The sequence below is a fragment of the Carassius carassius genome, chromosome 15 (genome assembly GCF_963082965.1).
Source record: "Carassius carassius chromosome 15, fCarCar2.1, whole genome shotgun sequence".
Lineage (NCBI taxonomy): Eukaryota > Metazoa > Chordata > Actinopteri > Cypriniformes > Cyprinidae > Carassius > Carassius carassius.
In genome coordinates, this window is record NC_081769.1 from 13,364,338 (window position 1) to 13,385,058 (window position 20,721).

Consider the following 20,721-nt stretch of genomic DNA (forward strand, 5'->3'; position numbering starts at 1 on the left):
CCGACCAAAATTATATAAAAACAAAGGAAAACCAGTCACCATAATCAAAACTGTATGGAGCTCAAGTATCACTTTCCCAATTTTTTGTTTCCCTTCTAGGTTTAACAAAAGTTCAAAGGGATGGTTTACTTAAAAAATTAATATTCTGTCATCATTTATTCACCCTCATGTCATTCCAAACCTGCAGGATTTTCAGTCTTTTGTAGAGTACAAAAGAAGATATTTTAAAGAATAGTTTTTCCAGGCATTCTCAGTCACTGGAATAGTTTTCAAAAGGCACACCCTGTACCTAAAGGGTCCATATTGGTAAAGCTTCATATTAGAGTCTTCCTGAATCGCTTTGTACAAAATTTAACTGTAAGAGCAATGCTTCAAAACCACCATAAAAATAGTTTTTGTCATTGTGTAAGCCATGCTGGTCAAAATCTTTAGATGCTTTTTCAGCATAAAAATATTTATTATATGCAAATTTCATTTTGTTATATGCAATTTTATTCCATATTTGTTATATGCTAAATTTTCTTTTGTTGACAAGCTGATTTTATAGGATACAAGAATGTCAGGTTTGACTGTGTAACACATCAAAGAGTTAAGAATGTATTGGGGAAAGTCAATTAAGTAGTACATTAAAAGAAAATGAACATTTTTATTTATACAGTACCTTTATTTTTGTAGAAATGTGTTACGTCAACTGAAAATTCACCATTGCTTTTTAATTTGTACACACTCTATTGTCTTCCGCTAACACCACCACCACACATTCTTACAATAGTTCTTCCTATTGCTCTTCCATAACAAGCAACTGTGAAATTTCAGTTTACATGTAACACATTTTTCAGATAAATGTACTGTACAAATATAAATTTATTTATACAGCACTGGTGTGGCTGCTGCTGTTTAGGGTTGTGATGTTCCTCCTTGTTAAAAAATGATGGTGATTGTGCTGGACAAACTCCATATATATATATATATATATATATATATATATATGCTTCCAAACTTGATTGATTGGTAAGATTGTGATTCTTAGTACAATGGCAAAGGAACTGAACTGAAATTTGTAAATTTCTGAAGATTCCCGAAAGTCTTTAAAAATTCGGTAAAGTTTCCAGAAGGTTTTCCATTTGCCAAATTGGCAATTAGGCATTCCATGTCCATGATATTTATGGATATACTGTACACTCATGTCTGACAGATTTTAATAACTGGATGGATCGTTTTGCATGAGACGGCTGACACGATGAGAGAATGTTTAGAAGTTCTGAAAATTTTGGAAATTTTATTGAGAATCAACTCATCAGTTTTGATCAACAAGCCATATGCATTTAGTTATTGTGCAAATGACTCTTTTGTACACGTGCCAAAATGCACACAATCTGCTTAAATCAATAAGAAATTAAAATATTATGTGAATAAAAATCTTACTGTTTTGTGGGGCGGACCCTCTTATTCTATATTACTGTAGAAGAACTGTAGTACCAAAAGTAGTATCTAAAAGGTACAAAAGTGAACCTTTTAAAAAGTTACTGACCCAGTGACAGCTTTTGTACCTTTTTTTCCTGACAGGGTAGTTCAAGTCAGTGCATGAAGTCGGAAACAACATTAGACCCCATTGACTTTCATTGTATGACAAAAAACTAGCATTTTCAAAACATCTCCTGTGTTCCATCGAAGAACGTATCATAAAGGTTTAAAATGATACGAGGTGCATAAATCACTTTTTTTTCTTTCTTTTTTTGTATACTATCCCTTTAAGAATCCATTCATGTGGTCCTAAAGGACAGCATACTGTAGTCTGATCAGAAATGCAAGATATCACCACCATGCATGACTAAGGAGGTGAAAATGTCTTTCCACTGAAACGTTTTCTGTCCATTAATGGTTATGTATTTCTGTATGGTCGTTAGAGAGCGATACAATATTTCAAGTGATTAAATGGTTTTCACTGCCTCAGCTGTGGTTTGGATTGTGACGCATATCAAAATGTCATCCAACATTTTTCACGCATGATTCAGTTCAGCCTCAAATAATGGGTTTAATAATATGTTCATTTGTCCTCCGAGTACCTGTAACTGAAAACATTTCATGCACCTTTTCATGTTTGTTGTTTTAATTCTTACAATTATCTAATAAATGCTTCCTAAAATGTTCCTTGCATGCTCCCAAACCCAAATAACTTTGATGGATGGTGGACATAAATATCGTTCTCTGACATTTACAAGTGTTTTTCCTATGGTATACTGACTGTATTGCTTTTGGCACTAGTAAATACTGCCCCAAAGCACTGACTTTTCGCTCATAAAAGTGTTGGTTAAGAATGAGCTGAAGGTATCTAATCACAAGAGAGAAGTTAATGATAACACCACAAACATCAGTCAGGGTTATAGACTAAATCCTTAAATCACATTCAGTCCTTTGCCAATGAAGATCAATTGTCTCCATCCAAGGCAATTCATAATCGTGTGGGTCTTTTGTTAAAGACACCCTTCTTTCTTCAGTCTTTCAGCACATTCTCCTCATCCCTCCTTCATTTGCTTCAGACAACATAAGAGTGAGAGGAAGAGGAGTGGACTGGCTGCGACTCAGAGATATTCTACACCATCCTAAAGTTTGTCCTTAGAGGAACATTAACATCTCGCTGGGCTTCTTGATTTATACCTTGTAAAGACACAATTTAATTAGGATATCCCAGAGTGGGATTTTCGTCTCTTGAAGTGTGGATATAGGTCGACGTATGGAACATGCCATCTCTGAATACTCAATTAAGGGTAAGATGATTTTCGGATTATAAAAAAATATCGTTTAGGTAGGTTACAGTAGCCTATTAGCATATTAGTCAAATAAATTACATAAATTAGCAACTGTTGTATTTATTACAGTCTTGTTTCTTATATAGAAATTATGTCAGAATAACAAATGACAATCTCAGATGTCTTGTCTATGAAAATGTCGTTCTCACATGCGACAACCATGAAGCCTTTTAATTTCGAATTAATACAAGGGACGACCGGAAAGTGTTGTGACATTTTTTTTTTTTTTTGCGTTTTGATAACTTTGATAGGCTAGCTATATGTCACCACATTTGTCTGCTATATGTAATTTAGAAATCTACAACGAAGTCATATCTTTAAACTAAATTCATGTCAAGTAAAAAGAGTGTTCTTTTAATCTCTCCCACTATCGGGTTAATAGTAAGCCACGACGTTTTACATGTTGAAGCCTATAGTCTAGGCTACATGAATTTATTGTGCTTATTAATTTTACTTGTTCAAAATAATTATCGCACACCGAAACTCATTTCACTTATTTCAGATAAAACAAACAAAGAACTTAGAGTAGGCTCTAACATGGAAACAAATAGAGAAATCCATAAAACATGCTAACATAACAAACAGTGTAGGCTATGTTTGTCAAATGACACTGTCCAGTTTTTCGGTAGCCTAAAGCATAGAAGTATGGAAAGTGTTACAGTCCTCCCCGTCTGGTCAACTGGTACTAGCTTATTTATTTATTTATTTATTTTTAACAGGTGAAGCGCTTGTGTGAATTTGAGCTTATATTCAGTTTAAACAAGATGACAGTAATAGCACATGATAATCTATGCGTTTCTGCTATGTCATTTAACATTTATTTTTATATTTATTAGCATTATACTTTCTTACCGCAGTATAATTTTCCCCTCTGTAAAACGTTTAAATGTTCTACACGCAATACATACTTTTGCTGTCACCTCATCAATGAGTGATGTCACCCCTGCCGTTCATTTTTACTCACTGATAGTGTTACAGCTCACTACGTGTCCCAACATTCCCGATCTCCCCTTCATAATTCAGCGCAGATATAGGCCTAACGTGTTCGACATTATTATATTATGAAAACAATAAATTACATTAACTAAAATTGCTATGCTGAGAGTTGGAATCATTTGGCACTGTTAACTCTCAGTGCCTAAAATTGGTCAAAAATTAGTTTTATTACGAACAATATCATTGTTTTGTGTATTAAATTGCCTTACTGCGTATTTTATGATTATCTAAAACGTACTTGTATTGAATAAAAAAAGAATTAACTTTAGCAAATCTGTCAGTCGCTGTGTCAGTCTATTAAGAAATGTGTTATTTAAAGCCCTCTGGTAAAGGGGTGCTGTGCCTGTGCCAGTGGGTCACTTCAACAGCAGCTCGTAACCCGTCTCTCAGGGTCACCATGTGCCACCTACATTCTTTCCCCCGAGCGTCCGCGCGCCCCCCGGCAGGGCTTTGATCTTCACACCCGTCATGAAGAATAGAATTCCCAAGAGCCTTGCGCTTTATGACGTCTGCTGCATAAGAATTAAAGACCTTATATATAGAGTTTATATGCAAAAACAGATATCTCTAAAAATTTTCAAATATCAAGGTTTTTTTTATCCTGCACTTCAATTAATATTAATCAAACTAAATAATAATAACTAGCTACTAAAAATACAGCTAACTAATTCAATAAAAACATAACAACACAATAATAATAATTAAAAAGAAATTAAACATGATTCGTGGAAATGAATAAAAACGGAGTTATTTGTTTTTGCAAATAAACTCTTCATATTCAAAGCAAGGGTTTCTCATTATTTATTTTTTTCAGACAGGAATTTCGAAAGTTTGTGAAGAAAATGATCGCGCACTTTACATGTGATGGTGGGATATTTGACCAATAACTGTAATAATAATAATAGGCTAATAACAACAACAATAATACTATTAATTATAATAATAAAAACAATAAGGATCATTTGAAAATAATAGGCTATTAGTCTAGTTAGGCCTATACATAGCCTGTATTAACCCTATTTGCTGTCTTTATTATTCGTGTATTTCGGTGTAATAAAAAAATAAAAAAAAAAAAAAAAAAATACCTCAAATGATTATTGTATACGGGTCGCCTTATTTCTGTGAATATTTATTTTGTCTATTTATTTTGCATGCGCAGTTTTTTTCACGCAATTATTTCTGTTTCATAAATTATGAATTCAGAATCTTGAAGACTTTTTACAAAAGAACGATAATAATAAATAGAAGTTATCGTAATTATTTAAAAAAAAGTGTAAATCTACGATAAAGTGATAATGATAGGGTACTTTTGACGTTTTTCCGTCTTAAGCATGCTATTGCTATATTTACTACCCCTTAAACCAACATGACATTCGTTCAAAAGCGCCTATTAACACACTCTGACAAACATGTAACTTTTGTCTGATACTGAAAAGTTTCTTTAAAACACTCTTAAAAGATACATTTTTTAAACCTGTCAGACTCAACCTAGGTAGAGATGTTAAAAAGACTTTATAAAGGCAAAAGTTTATAAAATTTATAAAAAAATTCCTTTTCTCTTTTTTGTTTCTCTCTTCTACCTCACCCATTAAAGCAGTCCACTCACAACTCTCCCCTTCTAATTTGGACTCCCTGATAACCTGGGCTCAGTGCTAGTTACTCTAAAACACTCTTCTGAAGTTACCATTGGGCTCCTTCTCTCAGCGGACGGGTACTCATCTTGGGACTCTTGCTGTCCAGGACAAATGGACGTCTCTGGCTCTACTTCCTTTTCCTCTTCCCCTTCCCCTTCATACACCTTCCCCTTTCTCACTAACCTGTCCCTTCCCTCGTCCTCTCCTTCTCTCTCCCCATCCCCGAGTGTAGCCTCCACAGCTCTCTTCTGCTTTTTCCTATCCCTTCTTTCTCTGCTGGGCATTCTTGGCAACCTCTACACCCTAGGGCTTCTCATTCGCCGCCGTAGGATGTCAAGAAGGCGGCGTAGCGCTCCTACCTGTTGTTACCCCTGCCTCGCCACCTCCTCCCCTTCTTTCTCTCCCTCTTCCTCTCCCACCTCCTCCTCCTCGTCTTCTTCCCTCCACCTGCAGGTTCTGAGTCTGGCTCTGGCAGACCTGGTGTACCTCTCCACTGCCCCCTTCATTGTGTACGACAGCCTGGCATCTGACTGGGCCTTCGGTGAACTAGGCTGTCGGCTCCTACTCAGCCTGGACTTGCTCACCATGCATGCAAGCATCTTCACCCTCACTGCTATGAGCCTGGATCGGTATCGAGCTGTGGCCGATCCATTGGCAGCCTCGTCCACACCTTCCTCTGGACTCCTGAGGGTCGCTTTGGCCTGGGGTTTTGCCGTGGCTCTCAGTTTGCCCATGATGATCACTCTGCACCTGGAAGATGGAGAGAACCATGAAGGCAAGTTGTGCGTTCCCGCCTGGGATGAACAGAGTTCAAAAGCTTACCTCAGTGTGCTCTTCTGCACCAGCATCCTAGGCCCAGGACTGGCCATCGGAGCTTTGTATGCAGCTTTAGGGAGACTCTACTGGGTATCTCAGACGCAACCAGCTTGGGTCGGAGGGGGCAACGCCTACCCACCCCGTGCACCTCGCCCTAAAGTCCTGCTCCTCATCCTGGGGATTGTGCTGACTTTCTGGGCTTGTTTCCTTCCATTCTGGATCTGGCAGCTTCTACCACTGTACCGACCTGAGGTTCTGCGTGTGGTGCCGGTGGGCACGCAGGTGACCATTAATCGCATCCTCACAGGGTTGACTTATGGGAACTCATGTGTGAATCCGTTCTTCTACACACTGCTGACAGGCAAGCGCAGGCGGACCAGCAGGAAGACCATAAGTGCGGCTGCCCCACTTTGTCACAAGGGCAGCTCTGAACAACAATAACAGCTGCCCACTTTTTTGTCCCCCATGCAGCCCATGACCAGTAAGACTGTGCATAGTTATCTTTATTAAACAGATTACTAATTTTGGTTCTTAAGGGCTTAACGATTATAGCTTTACACATGTGTTGTGCAAATAGTAATACTCTGTAATCCAAGGCAATGATGGTGTACCTTCTCTGCCCCCTGGACTACATCTATAATTATAGATAATCTGACCAGCATAGTGTATTAAGGTCCCTGCAGTCCAAAATGAAATACTAAGTGACGAGTTCTTATGAAAGTGTTTCTGAAATATTTAGGGTTCATCACCTTTGAAGCAGAAACCAAACAATTCTGGTCAAACTGCTATTTAATATTAGTGGACTAAAATGTGCGAAACATCTGTTTTATGGGGCAACTTGAAAGGGACAAACAAGCTTTGTCAGGATGAATTGCCCCGGGATGGTCTGACAACAGGTGTGAACCATTTAAATACCAAATTGGTTTATTAGTCTAAGTGCAAAGGAGAAATTACATAGTAAAGATTTGGCTCAAAGCTAAAGGACGTGTCAGAGTTTGCTCTGTTGAGGAGGATAAATCACTTCTGTCATGAAGCCAAGGTACACAATCTCCCATTCTCCAATAGGACATTACGTTCTCCATGAGGTACTTCATTATTCTCAACTAAAACCTCATTTTTAGCCAACAGATCTGTTATAGTACTGACTTTGTGTATTAATTGGCACCTTATATGACTAATTTGTCTTTTTTTATTATTAAATGAATTATGTGATTTTAAACAAAATTTAGAAAATCTTAAAATTATACTTTTTTTCCCCAGTAGCACATCTTGACACATTTGTTCCATTTACATCCCTTTTCTTGTTTATGCATGTTAATGGACAATAGAGAAATATTTCTGTATATCTAAAAAAAAATATTGAAATGTTAAATCATACTGTATTAAAAAAAAAAATCCTGGCATATCTGTTTTATATTTGTTATGTTTTCCTGTTAAATAATGCATTGCTTTGCACAAGAAAACTCGCCTGAAATAATCTGTAAATGAAATCTGGTGCTTATCATAATATGCAATAAAGAAATATTCTATGCAAGAACCCCAGCGGAATGGTTTATGAACTAAGTGAGTCCTTTGGGAAGTTTTCGAAGATTTCCTGACCTGAAGAACCCCACTGCCTAAATGATACTGCAGAAACGTAACACTGTAAAGCAATACTCTCCTTATTACAATAGCAGATGAGTGAGTTTTTCAGTGAAGAGAGAGGGAATGTGAGAGAAATTAATAAGAGATAAAGAGAAAAACACAGAAAAGAACAAGAGAGACTGCAAATGAAATAAAATGAAATATGGTTTTCATTCAGGAAGCATTCATTTATGTGTCTGCATTGGCAGACTATGCTTTTGCTAGCATTCAGTTTTTTGTGGGTCTTGCATGGGGTGTGTGTGTATTGCACTGCAGTGCTTGGATGTGACTGTGTTTTCATTGGATAATATGAGCCTTATTGAGTCTGTATCAGCTTTTTTGCACTTTCTGAAACTGACACACAAATGTGTGTGCGCCTTCATGCGAGGTTAGCAAACTTGGTAATGCTGTTTGTGACATATTGACATCATCATAGACAACTACAGACTACCCAGAAGAAATCTTGTTTTTGCACTGTGTGAAATTCATGCGTATTGCTGAATGGCAGCACTGTATTGGTTTGTGGTTGCCTGCTGCTCTGTGACGCACATGAACAAATATTGTTGAAAATACTGCAGACCTTTCTGTCTGGGTGTCATGGGGTGTCCTTAGCTCCTTGGGGATCTTTTTGGGACTTGGCAGTTATGGAAGGTATTTTTTAAAGACAAATGTATGTGGGACACCCTGAGATAGATAATCTGGATACATAAACAATTAATCATCAAACACCTACTGTAATCTGTGTTTAAGCACAATTTTTATACAACACTGATGTTCTCCTCGTTTGGTTTAACTCATCCACCCAGTCTGTATGATGTAGTTTGGATGAACGCCATCTAACATGGGACTCCATGAGGACCTGATGTGTGCACCTCTCTATACTCTTTTCATTTTCCTTGGGCATGTGTTTCCATTTACCTGAGGAACATCAGAGCACATTGAAGGAGTTATATGTACATGTTCCTACCTCATAGAGTGACCGTTGAAAGACATAAATGATGTCCTCTCAATATGGCTCAGTTTGTCCCACTCATCCACACTGCACCTGTGAAAAACAGGTTTGGCGTGCATATTTTATCTAGTTATTTTTATACATTAAATGATAGTTTACAATTTACTCACCCCACGTTGTTGCAACCATGTATTATTTCCTGTGTATTTTAAGCAGCGTGTCTGAGCTTCTGTCTTCCAAACAAGTAAAATGGAATGATTAATAAGCTTCCAAAAAAGTTCCTTGAAAATAGCTCTTAAGACTAAGTCATTATATTTAAAGTCTGCTGAAGCCATATGCTATTTCAATGTTCAATGACGGGGAAGATTATCAGTGGATAATGGCTTAAAATTGGGTCAGTTTTTCACACAGAGTTACCATATAGCTTGAAATATAGCACATTAATCATATGGATAACTCCTGTGAGATTATATTGCTTTTTTGGAGATTGGCAGTATAAATCAATGTTTCACTGTAAGGAAAAGAGAGGCTTGAACATTTTGCCAAACATAACATTTTGTGTTTAACAAAAGAAATGGAAAATATAAGAGGTCAGAATGAGGTAAGTAAATGTTAATTCACGAGAAGAACTGGTCCTTTAATTTAGGTTGCAGGGATGATAGATTCATTTAATAGTATTTAACATGAAGTCTTCTGGGCAATGTTCTGTGCCGCATAGTTTAATGACAATACTCAAGTTCAGCTGGAGGAGTCTGGGGTCTTAAACTCGGACCCTCTCTCCGTTGTTCTCTCTCAAGAGGGTCTGAATGATTGAGCATGTGATAAACTTCAGACATATGCTAGTATCCAGCAAACCCAAACAGTGGAAAATATTGCCATGAAGGAGGGCAGCAAATCCATAAGCTGTCAGTTTATATTGGTAGTCACCAAGAGCTGGTATAGTTGAGGTTTCCAACAATAACCGCTGCGACTGTGTCAGAGAGAAACCTTTCGTTTTGAAGGAGGCAGCAGTAAGACAGACCTCAGAGGTACGTATGGGGGAAATAGTTTTCTTTTTTTTTCACTGCATCGTTTTGTGTTACCTGCGTGCTTCATAAATCCAACACATGTTCCTGTTCCTGGAATCCTGAGTGTCTTTCCATCCTCACGCTCCCTTGCCTGTGCTGCAGTGTTTGTGGCAGGGGCAGGTGCCCCTCCCTTGGGCAGTCAGCTCAGGAAAGTCTCCTGCTGGGCAGACGAGACTAGGCCGAAGTTTAGGCCAAGCTCCTGCTGAGAGAGAATAAGAGGCTCCCTTTCTCTAAGATACACATACACAGACTCAAATTCAAAATTCCCATCTGGTTTCTCTCTCTCTCTTTCTTTGTACACCCATTGCTCTTTCTATCCCTCTTCCCCTCTTTAAGAGCAGTTAAAGAATAGCCTATACAATTGCCCCTAAATATATGCTTGTAATTGCAAACAAAATATCAAAGTTTGGGGTAGGAAACACAAGTTAAGAAGCTTCTAAACTTCACAAACCTTACAAATCAATGCTTTGAGATGAAAATAAACCTGATTTGAGTAAATGAGGATTCCTACAGCTGATCAGTGAACTCATGAATGAGCCAGTATAAAATGTAAGGTAATTAAAGTTGATAAAAAGTCATAAAACTTTTGATATTTACTGAGTTTTTACTTGTTGCATTTACAAGGCTTCAGCCAGATGTTCTGAGTGCTTTGAATCATTTTGCGAAGCAAAATTGATTCTTGACTGAAAAAAACAGGCATTCTTCTAGTAATATATTTTACAGAAATAAAAATGTGTGCTTTGTATGTAATGAACGCCAAAATGGAGCATGACGCAACACAATACAGCCAATCAGAAGCTTAAGGGTCCAAATCAACCCAATTTAATGAGAAAAAAATAATTTATGAGGTGAATTCGTACAACGTGGTTCATAAGGAAACATGATTTTTAGAAAAAGCATGAAGGTCCACCTTCACATATGTTTACAACCTACACATATAAACAAGACAGCGGGAGTTTATGAATAAGCTATCAATTTGACAAGATAAATAGTTATGAAGTGCCAAATACTTATGGGGCCATTGGTCATCAAGTATGATATGATGTATAGTATGATGCATTTGATCAGTTTTTGTAACGTTTATTTGAGACAGCTTACAAAGATGCTTGAAGCAAGAAACAACCAACAATGACTTGCTCAAGGGTGCTGATTTATTACCATAACTTATGTTCACACACATACACCAGAACGTTTATGTCAGCACGTTGCAAATCTTGCAGATGTGACTGAAAACCTGTCTTACACTGCCAACAAACAGAAGAGGCCAGCAATACAAGTGTCTCTTTGTAGACCATGGGGCTGTGGTGCCGTAAAGCACCCGTCTCCTGCCTCAATCCCTGTCTTCACACATCCATGTCAGCCGCCAAGATCAGGCCAGACCCTGGCTTGAGTACTTTGGAGGCTGGAGGTTATATAAATGAACATCAGAGCCACTGTTCACAGTCTGGTTCTGACCAGCAAAACTGTAAAAATGCCATGTCTGCACCTCTCGCCAAACCTGATGATCATGCTTTTTGAGAATGATCCAATGAATGCAAGAACATGACACTCTGTACAATGAGGCAGGGTTAAAATAATATAATTGTGTAGACTTTTGATTAGTGACTAAGAAGTCTTAATTTCATGCCATACTTTATATTACACTTCTCAGCTTTTGAAAACTTATTTCTAGGTTTTACGGACAAAAATTCTCAATACTGGACTTGTAGTATGGACACTGCAATACAACTTATCAGCTGTACTGTATAATGCTTGGGGCTTTTGTAGAGATATTGCACCTCCTTGTGGTCTGATGTAACTGACAGCACCTGAAAATCACTCCTTAATTGTTTTAGCCTTTCATAGAGTCTCTAAATTGATTTCACCATGAAATTAAGGCTTAAAATGTATATGAAATAAAAAATCACACACACACAAAAGATAAGAATGTAAAGGTAAACACTCTCTAGCACCATAATAAATTTGTCAATAAACTGAATGAAACATCTTCACTCTCCATATAAATCCTTCAGAATGGTGTTGAAGTACAGTGTAATAATAATTAAAAAAATACAAATATGAGCCATTTTCTGAGCTGGTCTCCTAGATGAACTGTACATTTTGACCACTTCTTATTCATGGTAATACATTTAAAACACAGATAATTTTTAGTGAATAAGTTCTACTTCCCCTAAAGTCCATAATTCCTCTTTACAGTTTCCTGAAAATAATTAATATGTAGTGTACTATACTGTACTGTATCACACTAATTGGAATATCTTGGGAATATTGTTAAGTTTTTTGTTTTTGTTTAATGTAATAATTTTATTTGTTGTATTTACATTTACTAGGGAAAACAGTCCAAAACAGCTCTAAACAAATATATCATTGGGTTTGATGGATGAGGACAACAGGGGACTTTTTAACTGGAGGAAGTATTACTATGGACTTATTCTAAATATTGTCTAAATAATTGAAAAATTAAACACAAAATAAATTGTTAGTGAATAAATTGTTAGTATCATAATATTATAGAGCTTGAAAATTGTACAGCTGGATATTAAATGAATTGATATTTACTGTGTTGTTAAATAATGTTTTTAAAGATTTATATTAAGTGAACTAGATGACATCTCATTATAAAAAAAAAAAAAAAATGTCATCTTCCTGAACATTTGACTTCTGAGAGGTTGTAAAAGACTCTCTGAAGGTATATGTGGAATAGTATTTTAATTTATTTGTCATTATTGGTTATTTACTTATTTTTATTTTTTTATAGGGCAGTCAAATCGATTAATTGGCGGGTAACTTTTCTTAACTCACTAAATTCTCGGGGAAATCAATGTAAGCCAAATCTGCGCAGATTTAGCGCAAATACTGAACTCGTGAGGAATCATGATATGTTAAATACAGCCTAATTGTGCAGCACATTTACATAGCTGTACACACCCTTCACTATGCAAAAAAAATATTCTCTTAATAATTAATTCTCTTAATAATTTTCTTACTGTCCAGTTGAACTCTCCTGATGTCATTGCACTTTGGTCCCAGCAATATAGCTTAATGTGATAATAAAACTTAAAAAGGCTGTGATTTCATTGAATAATATGAGCACTCCAGTTTTAAAGTCAGCTGCTGCTGTACAGCTGTTACCATGGAAACTGCTGTATTCTTCCACTCCAAAAGCGCCTCCTGCTGGCAGAGGATGAATCTGCATTTTCAATAAGCCCCTCTGCTATTTTTGTGCAGACCACTAAGAAAATCAACCCATATTTTTATGCAGCAAACACTCACTTGTAAATGTGAACCAGTGGATCAACAAGAAGTTAATGCATTTTAAAAATCAAACAATTAAGACATTAGGATATATTTAAATGCTATTAAATTAATATACAAATTAATTGGCAATAATTGTTTAAAGTAATGTAATAAATAATTGATACTTTTGAATCATCCCTTTATATAAAAAAAGTTTTAAAGGCTGGAATGTGTGGAGAAAACTTTTTGCTTGTGTGAAAACCTGTAACTGAACTGTATGGTATTAATTGTATTACTTAAAAAGGTCTTAAAAAGTCTTAACCTTTATATATATAAATTGTATAATAAATATATTTATATATGAACTTGTGACCTTGTTAATCTGGTTTATTTCTGTATTGTTGCTTTTTTGGGGGCGGGGGGGGGTGGCTAGTTGAGGTTATACATTTTTTTTAGCTAAATTGGCTGGTAAGTGAAAAGGTTAATTTCAAACTCTGTATGTAATATATGTTTGTAATCTATATATAGTATAAATCATATATAAATATGAATATACATATTAATGTTTCTTAAATATGTGTATGTGTGTGTATTTATATATACATATACACAGTACACTCACACACTTTTATTTTCGATGTGATTAATTACAATTAATCGATTTGACAGCCCTATTTCTTAATTTTAGGTTATATTTGCTTAATCTTTAAAAACACAAATAATACAATAACACTGTTAAATATGATCTTAAGCTAATTTATAACTAAAGTTTATTTGTTCATACTGTAGTTTTGAAGTGTTTAAAATTAATTTTCAAAATAAATATTAACATCTAAACAGGATTTTAATTAGTGCATCCTTAAAAATACTTATTGAATATTTTTGTTCTTATTGAATATTGTCACAAAATATCCCACTTCTCTGGTTATCAATAAGTCATTCATATTAAATTCATATAACAATGTGAGAGATTACTTGCCATTTCCAGAGTAAAGATCAGTTTCTTCTTTCAGTTTGTTGAGAGAAAGTGTCAACATCCACAGACATCTCCGAAACCTGCTGCATGCTGCTATAGCACCAACAATCTGTGTCATCTTCATGCTTCATAGTGTCCACATTGAAGGAGAATGTATCTGGGGGTGGACACATACATATGAGTCCTCTCAAAAGAGTATCTTATCAATATCATTGATAAAAAATTTATATACAATACTTAACCAATCAGCTCAACCAGTAAGTATCATCTGGAACAGTAGTTTGCTCAATAGCAGATGCTTGTTACAGAAATGTAAATTCAGTTAAAACAATATTTCCATTTCCATGAAATCATGATCTTGCTGCTGCTCAGGTGTAAGAAAAAGGACCAAAAGCATTTGCTAGAATGAAAAATCTAAAAGTGTACAAATAGTTGTAACTCTGTATCATACTGTTTGCTTAGCTCCTCTATTACTGAGAATAGTAAAATAGTTTGACATAAAAAAAAAAAAAAATATATATATATATATATATATATATATATATATATATATATATATATAGCCTAGTTTAGAGTTATATTTAGTTTAGTTAGAGCTTTATGTTTCTGCAAATTGTAAGACAAGAGTTAGATGTTGTACATGGCTATAATAATTTGTCCCAAAAACTAAATTCAATACTTATTTGCATTATGTATTATCATTTATACTGTATCATACTGACCATATCATATCAAAATAACCATTATAACCTAATGAATGGATATGTTAAGCATTATATTATATTATATTATATTATATTATATTATATTATATTATATTATATTATATTATATTATATTATATTATATTATATTATATTATATTATATTTACAGCAACATCATGTATTATTTTTACAGGAACATACTTAATACCAATATTATTTCAATTAAAATTCGCAAATCGATTCTTTCGAAGACATATTTGTGCGCATATTGCTGTTTATCATATTAAAGTTGTATCAATAAGAAGATTTCAGTAAGAGTGTTTAATTGCATGTGTCTCAATTTCATGCATCAATTATTGGCTCATTCAGTTTTCGGATGTTGATTTGTGAAGTTGCTTGGATTATTATTCTTTATCATTTAGTTCAGATTGATTCAAATGATTAATTGAAAAGATTTGAGTTATAATATCGAGTTGTTCGCATAATACAAAAACAAGATTTTATTTTATTTGATTTTGTATTAAGGTTCTTAATTGTTGTTTTACATTTAATTTATGCATTTAGCAGACGCTTTTATCCAAAGCGACTTACATTGCATTCAGGCTAACAATTTTCTACTATCATGTGTTCCCTGGGATTTACATTTACCTAAATTAATGTTCAGTTGTAGTTCAAAATAAAATATTACCCAGTGGAAATATTTGCATATAAAAAGACAAGACAACTTGACATCTAAGTTAATTCAACTTTGGTGACTTTACTCATTCTTAAAACTGAACAGTTTGCATTATTACCAGTATATTTTTTGGCTATACACAAGCAATTTAACTTAAAAAAATTTAACAAACCGCAATTGACCGATTTTGACCGATATGTGGACTATCAAGGGACATTTCAGTAGCAGGTCGCTAAATGTTGGTAAGTCTTCATATTCAAAATAAAACTAAAAGTTAGAAGCCAGCGGAAAGCTAAAACTTCTAGTATAATGTCTGCCATGTTGTTGACTTCAGGCAAATATCATGGATCAGTCAGTGATTCAGCCTGAAACATGTAAGTGGCATCTTTTCTCATGGGTTTAACGCTGCCTTCGAGCTAATGTTTGATCAATGAATTATGTTTTTAGTGATCCAGTGGAACTGATGGATGTCACTCATGTTGTGGATGACATCGCGCTTTGGGCTCAGGTAAGCTTGAATATTTATTGTTTACTATTGTTTAAGTGGGGTAAGTTAAACTTTTCCTTTGATCATGCCATATTGAACTGAATGGTATTGTTAGTTTATGAAATCAAAAATGGTAACTGCTACAACATTTCTTTTAGAGTTGCTGGTTTTTGCTTTATAGTATAGTTAACCGCTGTAATATGTAGTGTGTTTTTTTATTTTTATGGTGTTTGTTTCATCAGAATGTGACAGACAAAATAAATGAGAAGATAATGCTGACAGAAAAATGCCCCAGTGCACCTATACTCATGGGAGGACCGAGTTCACACAAGGCAAGTTATATATGGTCAAATAGGAAAGGTCAAAAAAGTTAGATCTCTTTTCTATTTTGTTTGTAGGTCTATGGGGCACGATAGGAGGACAAGTGCTTGTACAGGTGTACTGTGTAACAGCAAACAGAAGACAAGGTGCATAAAAAGCTGTGAATCCAGATTTTATTTCTAACTCCTAAACAAAAATTCCTATGGGTAAAATGAATGAGAAAAATAGTTCCTGAACCAATGCTCCAAAAATATACCAAAGTGCTCCACTTGTTGCACTCATTAAGTATAAGTGGGTAAAAATGATTTGTTTTGTTAGATGATATGACACTTTATGCTGAAATTGGTGAAATGCAGAAAAAATACCCCGTTCAGCAGCAGTCACCCATGATTCATTTATTCAGAGACTACCTGCACATAACTGTAAGATGATCAAGTATTTTTTGATTATAGCAGCCTGTCTAAAACAACATGCATAACATGATGCATGATCGGTTTAACCCATTTATCAAAAGTGGTTTTAATTTCTTATGGTGTAGTTTTTATTATAGTGAACTTCAAGGACTACTAAATGACAACTTCATGAATAATTGGCAAAATGCAGAGCTGTTTTTTCTTGTTCTCACCAATATCACATATTAGGTTTTTGCTTTGTCTTTTTTTTCTCTGTTCTACATTTTGTACGTTGACTATGAAAATACAATGGAAATACAGAGATTGTCAGTCGATTTGATTTAGTTGGATAGGTCACCTGGTTTTTCCATCGTTGTTGGTACTCCACTAAACACTCTTGTTTTTCTGAATGCATCAGTCCTGGCATTGATGAAAGGTACAGTATATGGCACTTAAGAAGAAGCTCATCAGGGTGAGATCTTAAGTGTTATGTGACAATGGTTTTCACTTATTGGAAATCAAACTACAGAGTAGTCTGATTGAATGACCCAAGTACATTTACTACAATATAACACTATATAATATAAGGCTTTAAAATTTTCTTTTGAAGAGAGATTTTTGACATACAGTAAATCCAATAAGTATTCAGACCCCTTCATTTTTCATATTTTACAAAGTCATGGTAAAATGAATAGTTCATTGGTAAATGAAAATTGTCATTTACTCTCATGTCGTCAACCCCGTATGATTGAATCATGTTCTGGAACATAAAAAAAAATATTAAACGTAATGTCTCAGTGTTTTGTTTTAGGGGTTTTCTTTACCAGCATTCTTCAAAATATCTTAGTTTGTGTTCAGCAGATGAAAAAAAGTCTTAACAGGTTTCGAACGACATGAGGCTGAGTAAAATATGATATATATGTGTGTGTGTGTGTTTGTGAACTATCCATTTAACTTAGTACTTGGTTTTAAAGCACATTTGGCATCGATTAAAGTGAGATGATGCGACAAGTCTGAATAACCTACTTGTTAGTAGTTGCATTCAGGGCGTTTGAGAGTTTTTCCCTGCAAAGTTGTCGAATAGTTTACATATTGTCTTAAGAGTACCTCTCTTAGACTTTGTGTAACAATGATGACATGCCGTCTTGTCGTTCTTGAGATGCCTCCATATATAAAACAAGAGCAATCGGCTTCAGTTCGTCAGAAGAACATAAAAGACACATGCATGGGGAAACTGTGTAAAATGACTGTATAATGACTGTATAATGAAACTCGTACTATATATATATATATATATATATATATATATATATATATATATATATATATATATATATATATATGTATATATTAGGGGTGTAATGTTACGCAAAAATCACGGTTCGTTATGTACCTCGGTTTTAAAGTCACGGTTCGGTTCATTTTCGGTACAGTAAGGGGAAAGAAATGCAAACATTAACAGTCACACGTACCGAATACACGTACCGTTACACCCCTAATATATATATATATATATATATATACTATATATATATATATATATATATATATATATATATATATATATATATATATATATATATATATATATATATATATATATAAATATATAATATTCCCTCTCTTTTTCATGTGTCTTCAGTTTTTTGCCATCCACTAAGTGATATCATTGGTGACCAGAGAGTGGCAGTGTGCAACTTTTGCTCTGATACTGTTTTCATTCACTTTGGTCATTATCTTCTGTATTATTTATTATGCAGTGTTTGTGAATTAAATGCATTGAAGAAATTAATAATAGTTTTTGTATACTAATTAAATACCAAACACGTTTTTAACCTCATAAAAGACTAACAACATTTTAGAAGTCAAGTCACTTTTATTGTCACATCACCACACCACATGTGCCTTAGTGAGTGAAATTCTTGGGAGCGTGCTCAAAAAATTGCAGAAACAATTAACGTATAACCATACAGACGAAAACATACTTACTTACTTACTTACTTGAAAATAGACATACTTACAGTTAGCACTACACACATTATACACAGAATGTACACATTCTACATTATGTAAACATAAATATGCATGAAAATATGCTATGGTGCAACAGAGTGTACGTGAACTGGATACAGAAAATGTCATGAATATAGTCGTCGGTTTTGGCTACTTTACAGACCTTACAAGAAATTTGAATTTCTAAAATATATTATGATATCAACAGAGAACAAAACACTTATTTAAAACTCCTTAGGATATATGCAATATGATATATGATTAAATAAAGGTCAGTGCCCATGATATGAAATGTCATCTCTCATAAACACATTTGTATGGTGAAGTTTGTGGGACATCAGCTTTTAGAGTCCCTCAATTTATATATAAAATTATATATAATTTTTCAAACGTTAATATATTACGGAAGTTCTAAGCGGCCATGCTTTATAGTTTTTTCCCTTTTTGTTTTCGACTTAATTTTCTCGTTATCTCGACATAACGAAAGTCGTTTTCTCGTTATAACGACTTAATTTTCTCTAATAAGTTACAAAACTGCGCCAGCAGGTGGCACTATAGACCTGAGTATAACTGATGGGGTGTTGTACACTGTCCACTTTACTGTACGCGGACCTTCCTCGTGATCGCTATAATTTGTGCAGTCTTGTTCATTACTGACATTTAATTAATTCATAAATGTTAAATGCATTAATCAACATGATTATTTTGTGTATTAAGTTCTTGCTAGATGCATGGATTTCACCAACGCGTTCTGGGTCATAAAATAACTGCTTATCAAAACCAAGGTTGATGTCACTGTATTCTGTTTGCACCTATATCTTTAATTTGTGCTTCTTTTAGGCACATGATTAGGTAGTTAATAAGCGGAAATGTTCTGTGTATCTACAGTAGGACAGGATTTAACGATGTAGGCTATTTGTGATGTGCTTTTTTCCCTTATTATTAATCTTTTTTGTTAACCATATTGATGAGAAATGTGATGTATATGTAAAATGCATAGGCTAATTAAATTCAGTTTTGTTCTATAATGTTATAATCGTTTTTTTCTGCACACACACACATACACTGCACATGAACGATCTTTTCAAACAGAAGCTTGTAACGCACATGATATCTAACACAGCATATAATGACTAATAAAAATTACAAATTATATATAATTTTATTTCAAATAAAGGGAAAATTAAAAGTGAGTTTAATCCAAGCACCTCAAGATCTTAGAATAGTTCTGCATAGAAGGCACTCCGTCTGTGTTCGCGGTGTTGCCATTTAAACATGTTAATTACAAAAAAAAAAAAAACGTTTGGTGTACTGTCTCTGGAAAAATCAACAGTGATTGATCAGTCTTTATTTATGTACAGTATTGTAGACGTTATTACCTAGGCGAAGCAAAATTTGCTGAAATATATGCTACAGTAAGAGCGCCTGCATGGTTGTCCATCAGATGCCTGTCAAAGTTGAGTTCGTTACTATAGCAACAGTAAAACTGTCATGTCATTATAACGAGAAAAAAACTTTCGTTATGTCGAGATAACGACAAAAATAAGTCGTTATAACGAGAAAACGACTTTCGTTATGTCGAGATAACGAGAAAATTAAGTCGTTATAACGAGAAAACAAAAAGGAAAAAAATTATAATGCATGGCCGCTTAGAGAACTTCCATTATATACAACATCTATTGCACATAAATGCTTTAAATGTGTTGCTGTCGCCCTCTTCTGGACAATAACATTAAAGGCATCCTGCCTTTCTTCAGTTTGTAAAGAATTTTTTTTTTGAGGAAAACATTTAAATTATTTTCTCCATATAGTGGACTTCTATGTTGCCCTCGTTTGAACATCCAAAATGCAGTTTCAATTAATCTTCAAACGTCTCTAAACGATCCCAGCCGAGGAAGAAGTGTCTTATTTACTTTTCCTACTTCTTTAAAACAGAGGTCACCAACTGAAGATGTACACAGCTTAAAGTGTGATCCCATTATTGTAAACAGAATATGTCATGACGATAATGGTTA

General features: G+C 34.6%; 1 protein-coding gene across 2 annotated transcripts; it reads left to right on the top strand.

Moving 5' to 3' along the window:
- The first annotated feature begins 2,565 nt into the window (after positions 1 to 2,565).
- On the top strand, positions 2,566 to 7,036 carry uts2r3 (urotensin-2 receptor 3). 2 transcript variants are annotated; one of them, XM_059567004.1, is made up of 2 exons: positions 2,566 to 2,768; positions 5,401 to 7,036. In XM_059567004.1, the coding sequence occupies exon 2, from the start codon at positions 5,552 to 5,554 to the stop codon at positions 6,695 to 6,697; it is 1,146 nt and encodes a 381-aa protein (XP_059422987.1). In that variant the 5' UTR covers positions 2,566 to 2,768; positions 5,401 to 5,551; the 3' UTR covers positions 6,698 to 7,036. The 2 variants fall into 2 exon arrangements, with proteins under 2 accessions (XP_059422987.1, XP_059422988.1); XM_059567005.1 differs by having other exon boundaries at positions 5,404 to 7,036.
- The last annotated feature ends 13,685 nt before the right edge of the window (positions 7,037 to 20,721 follow it).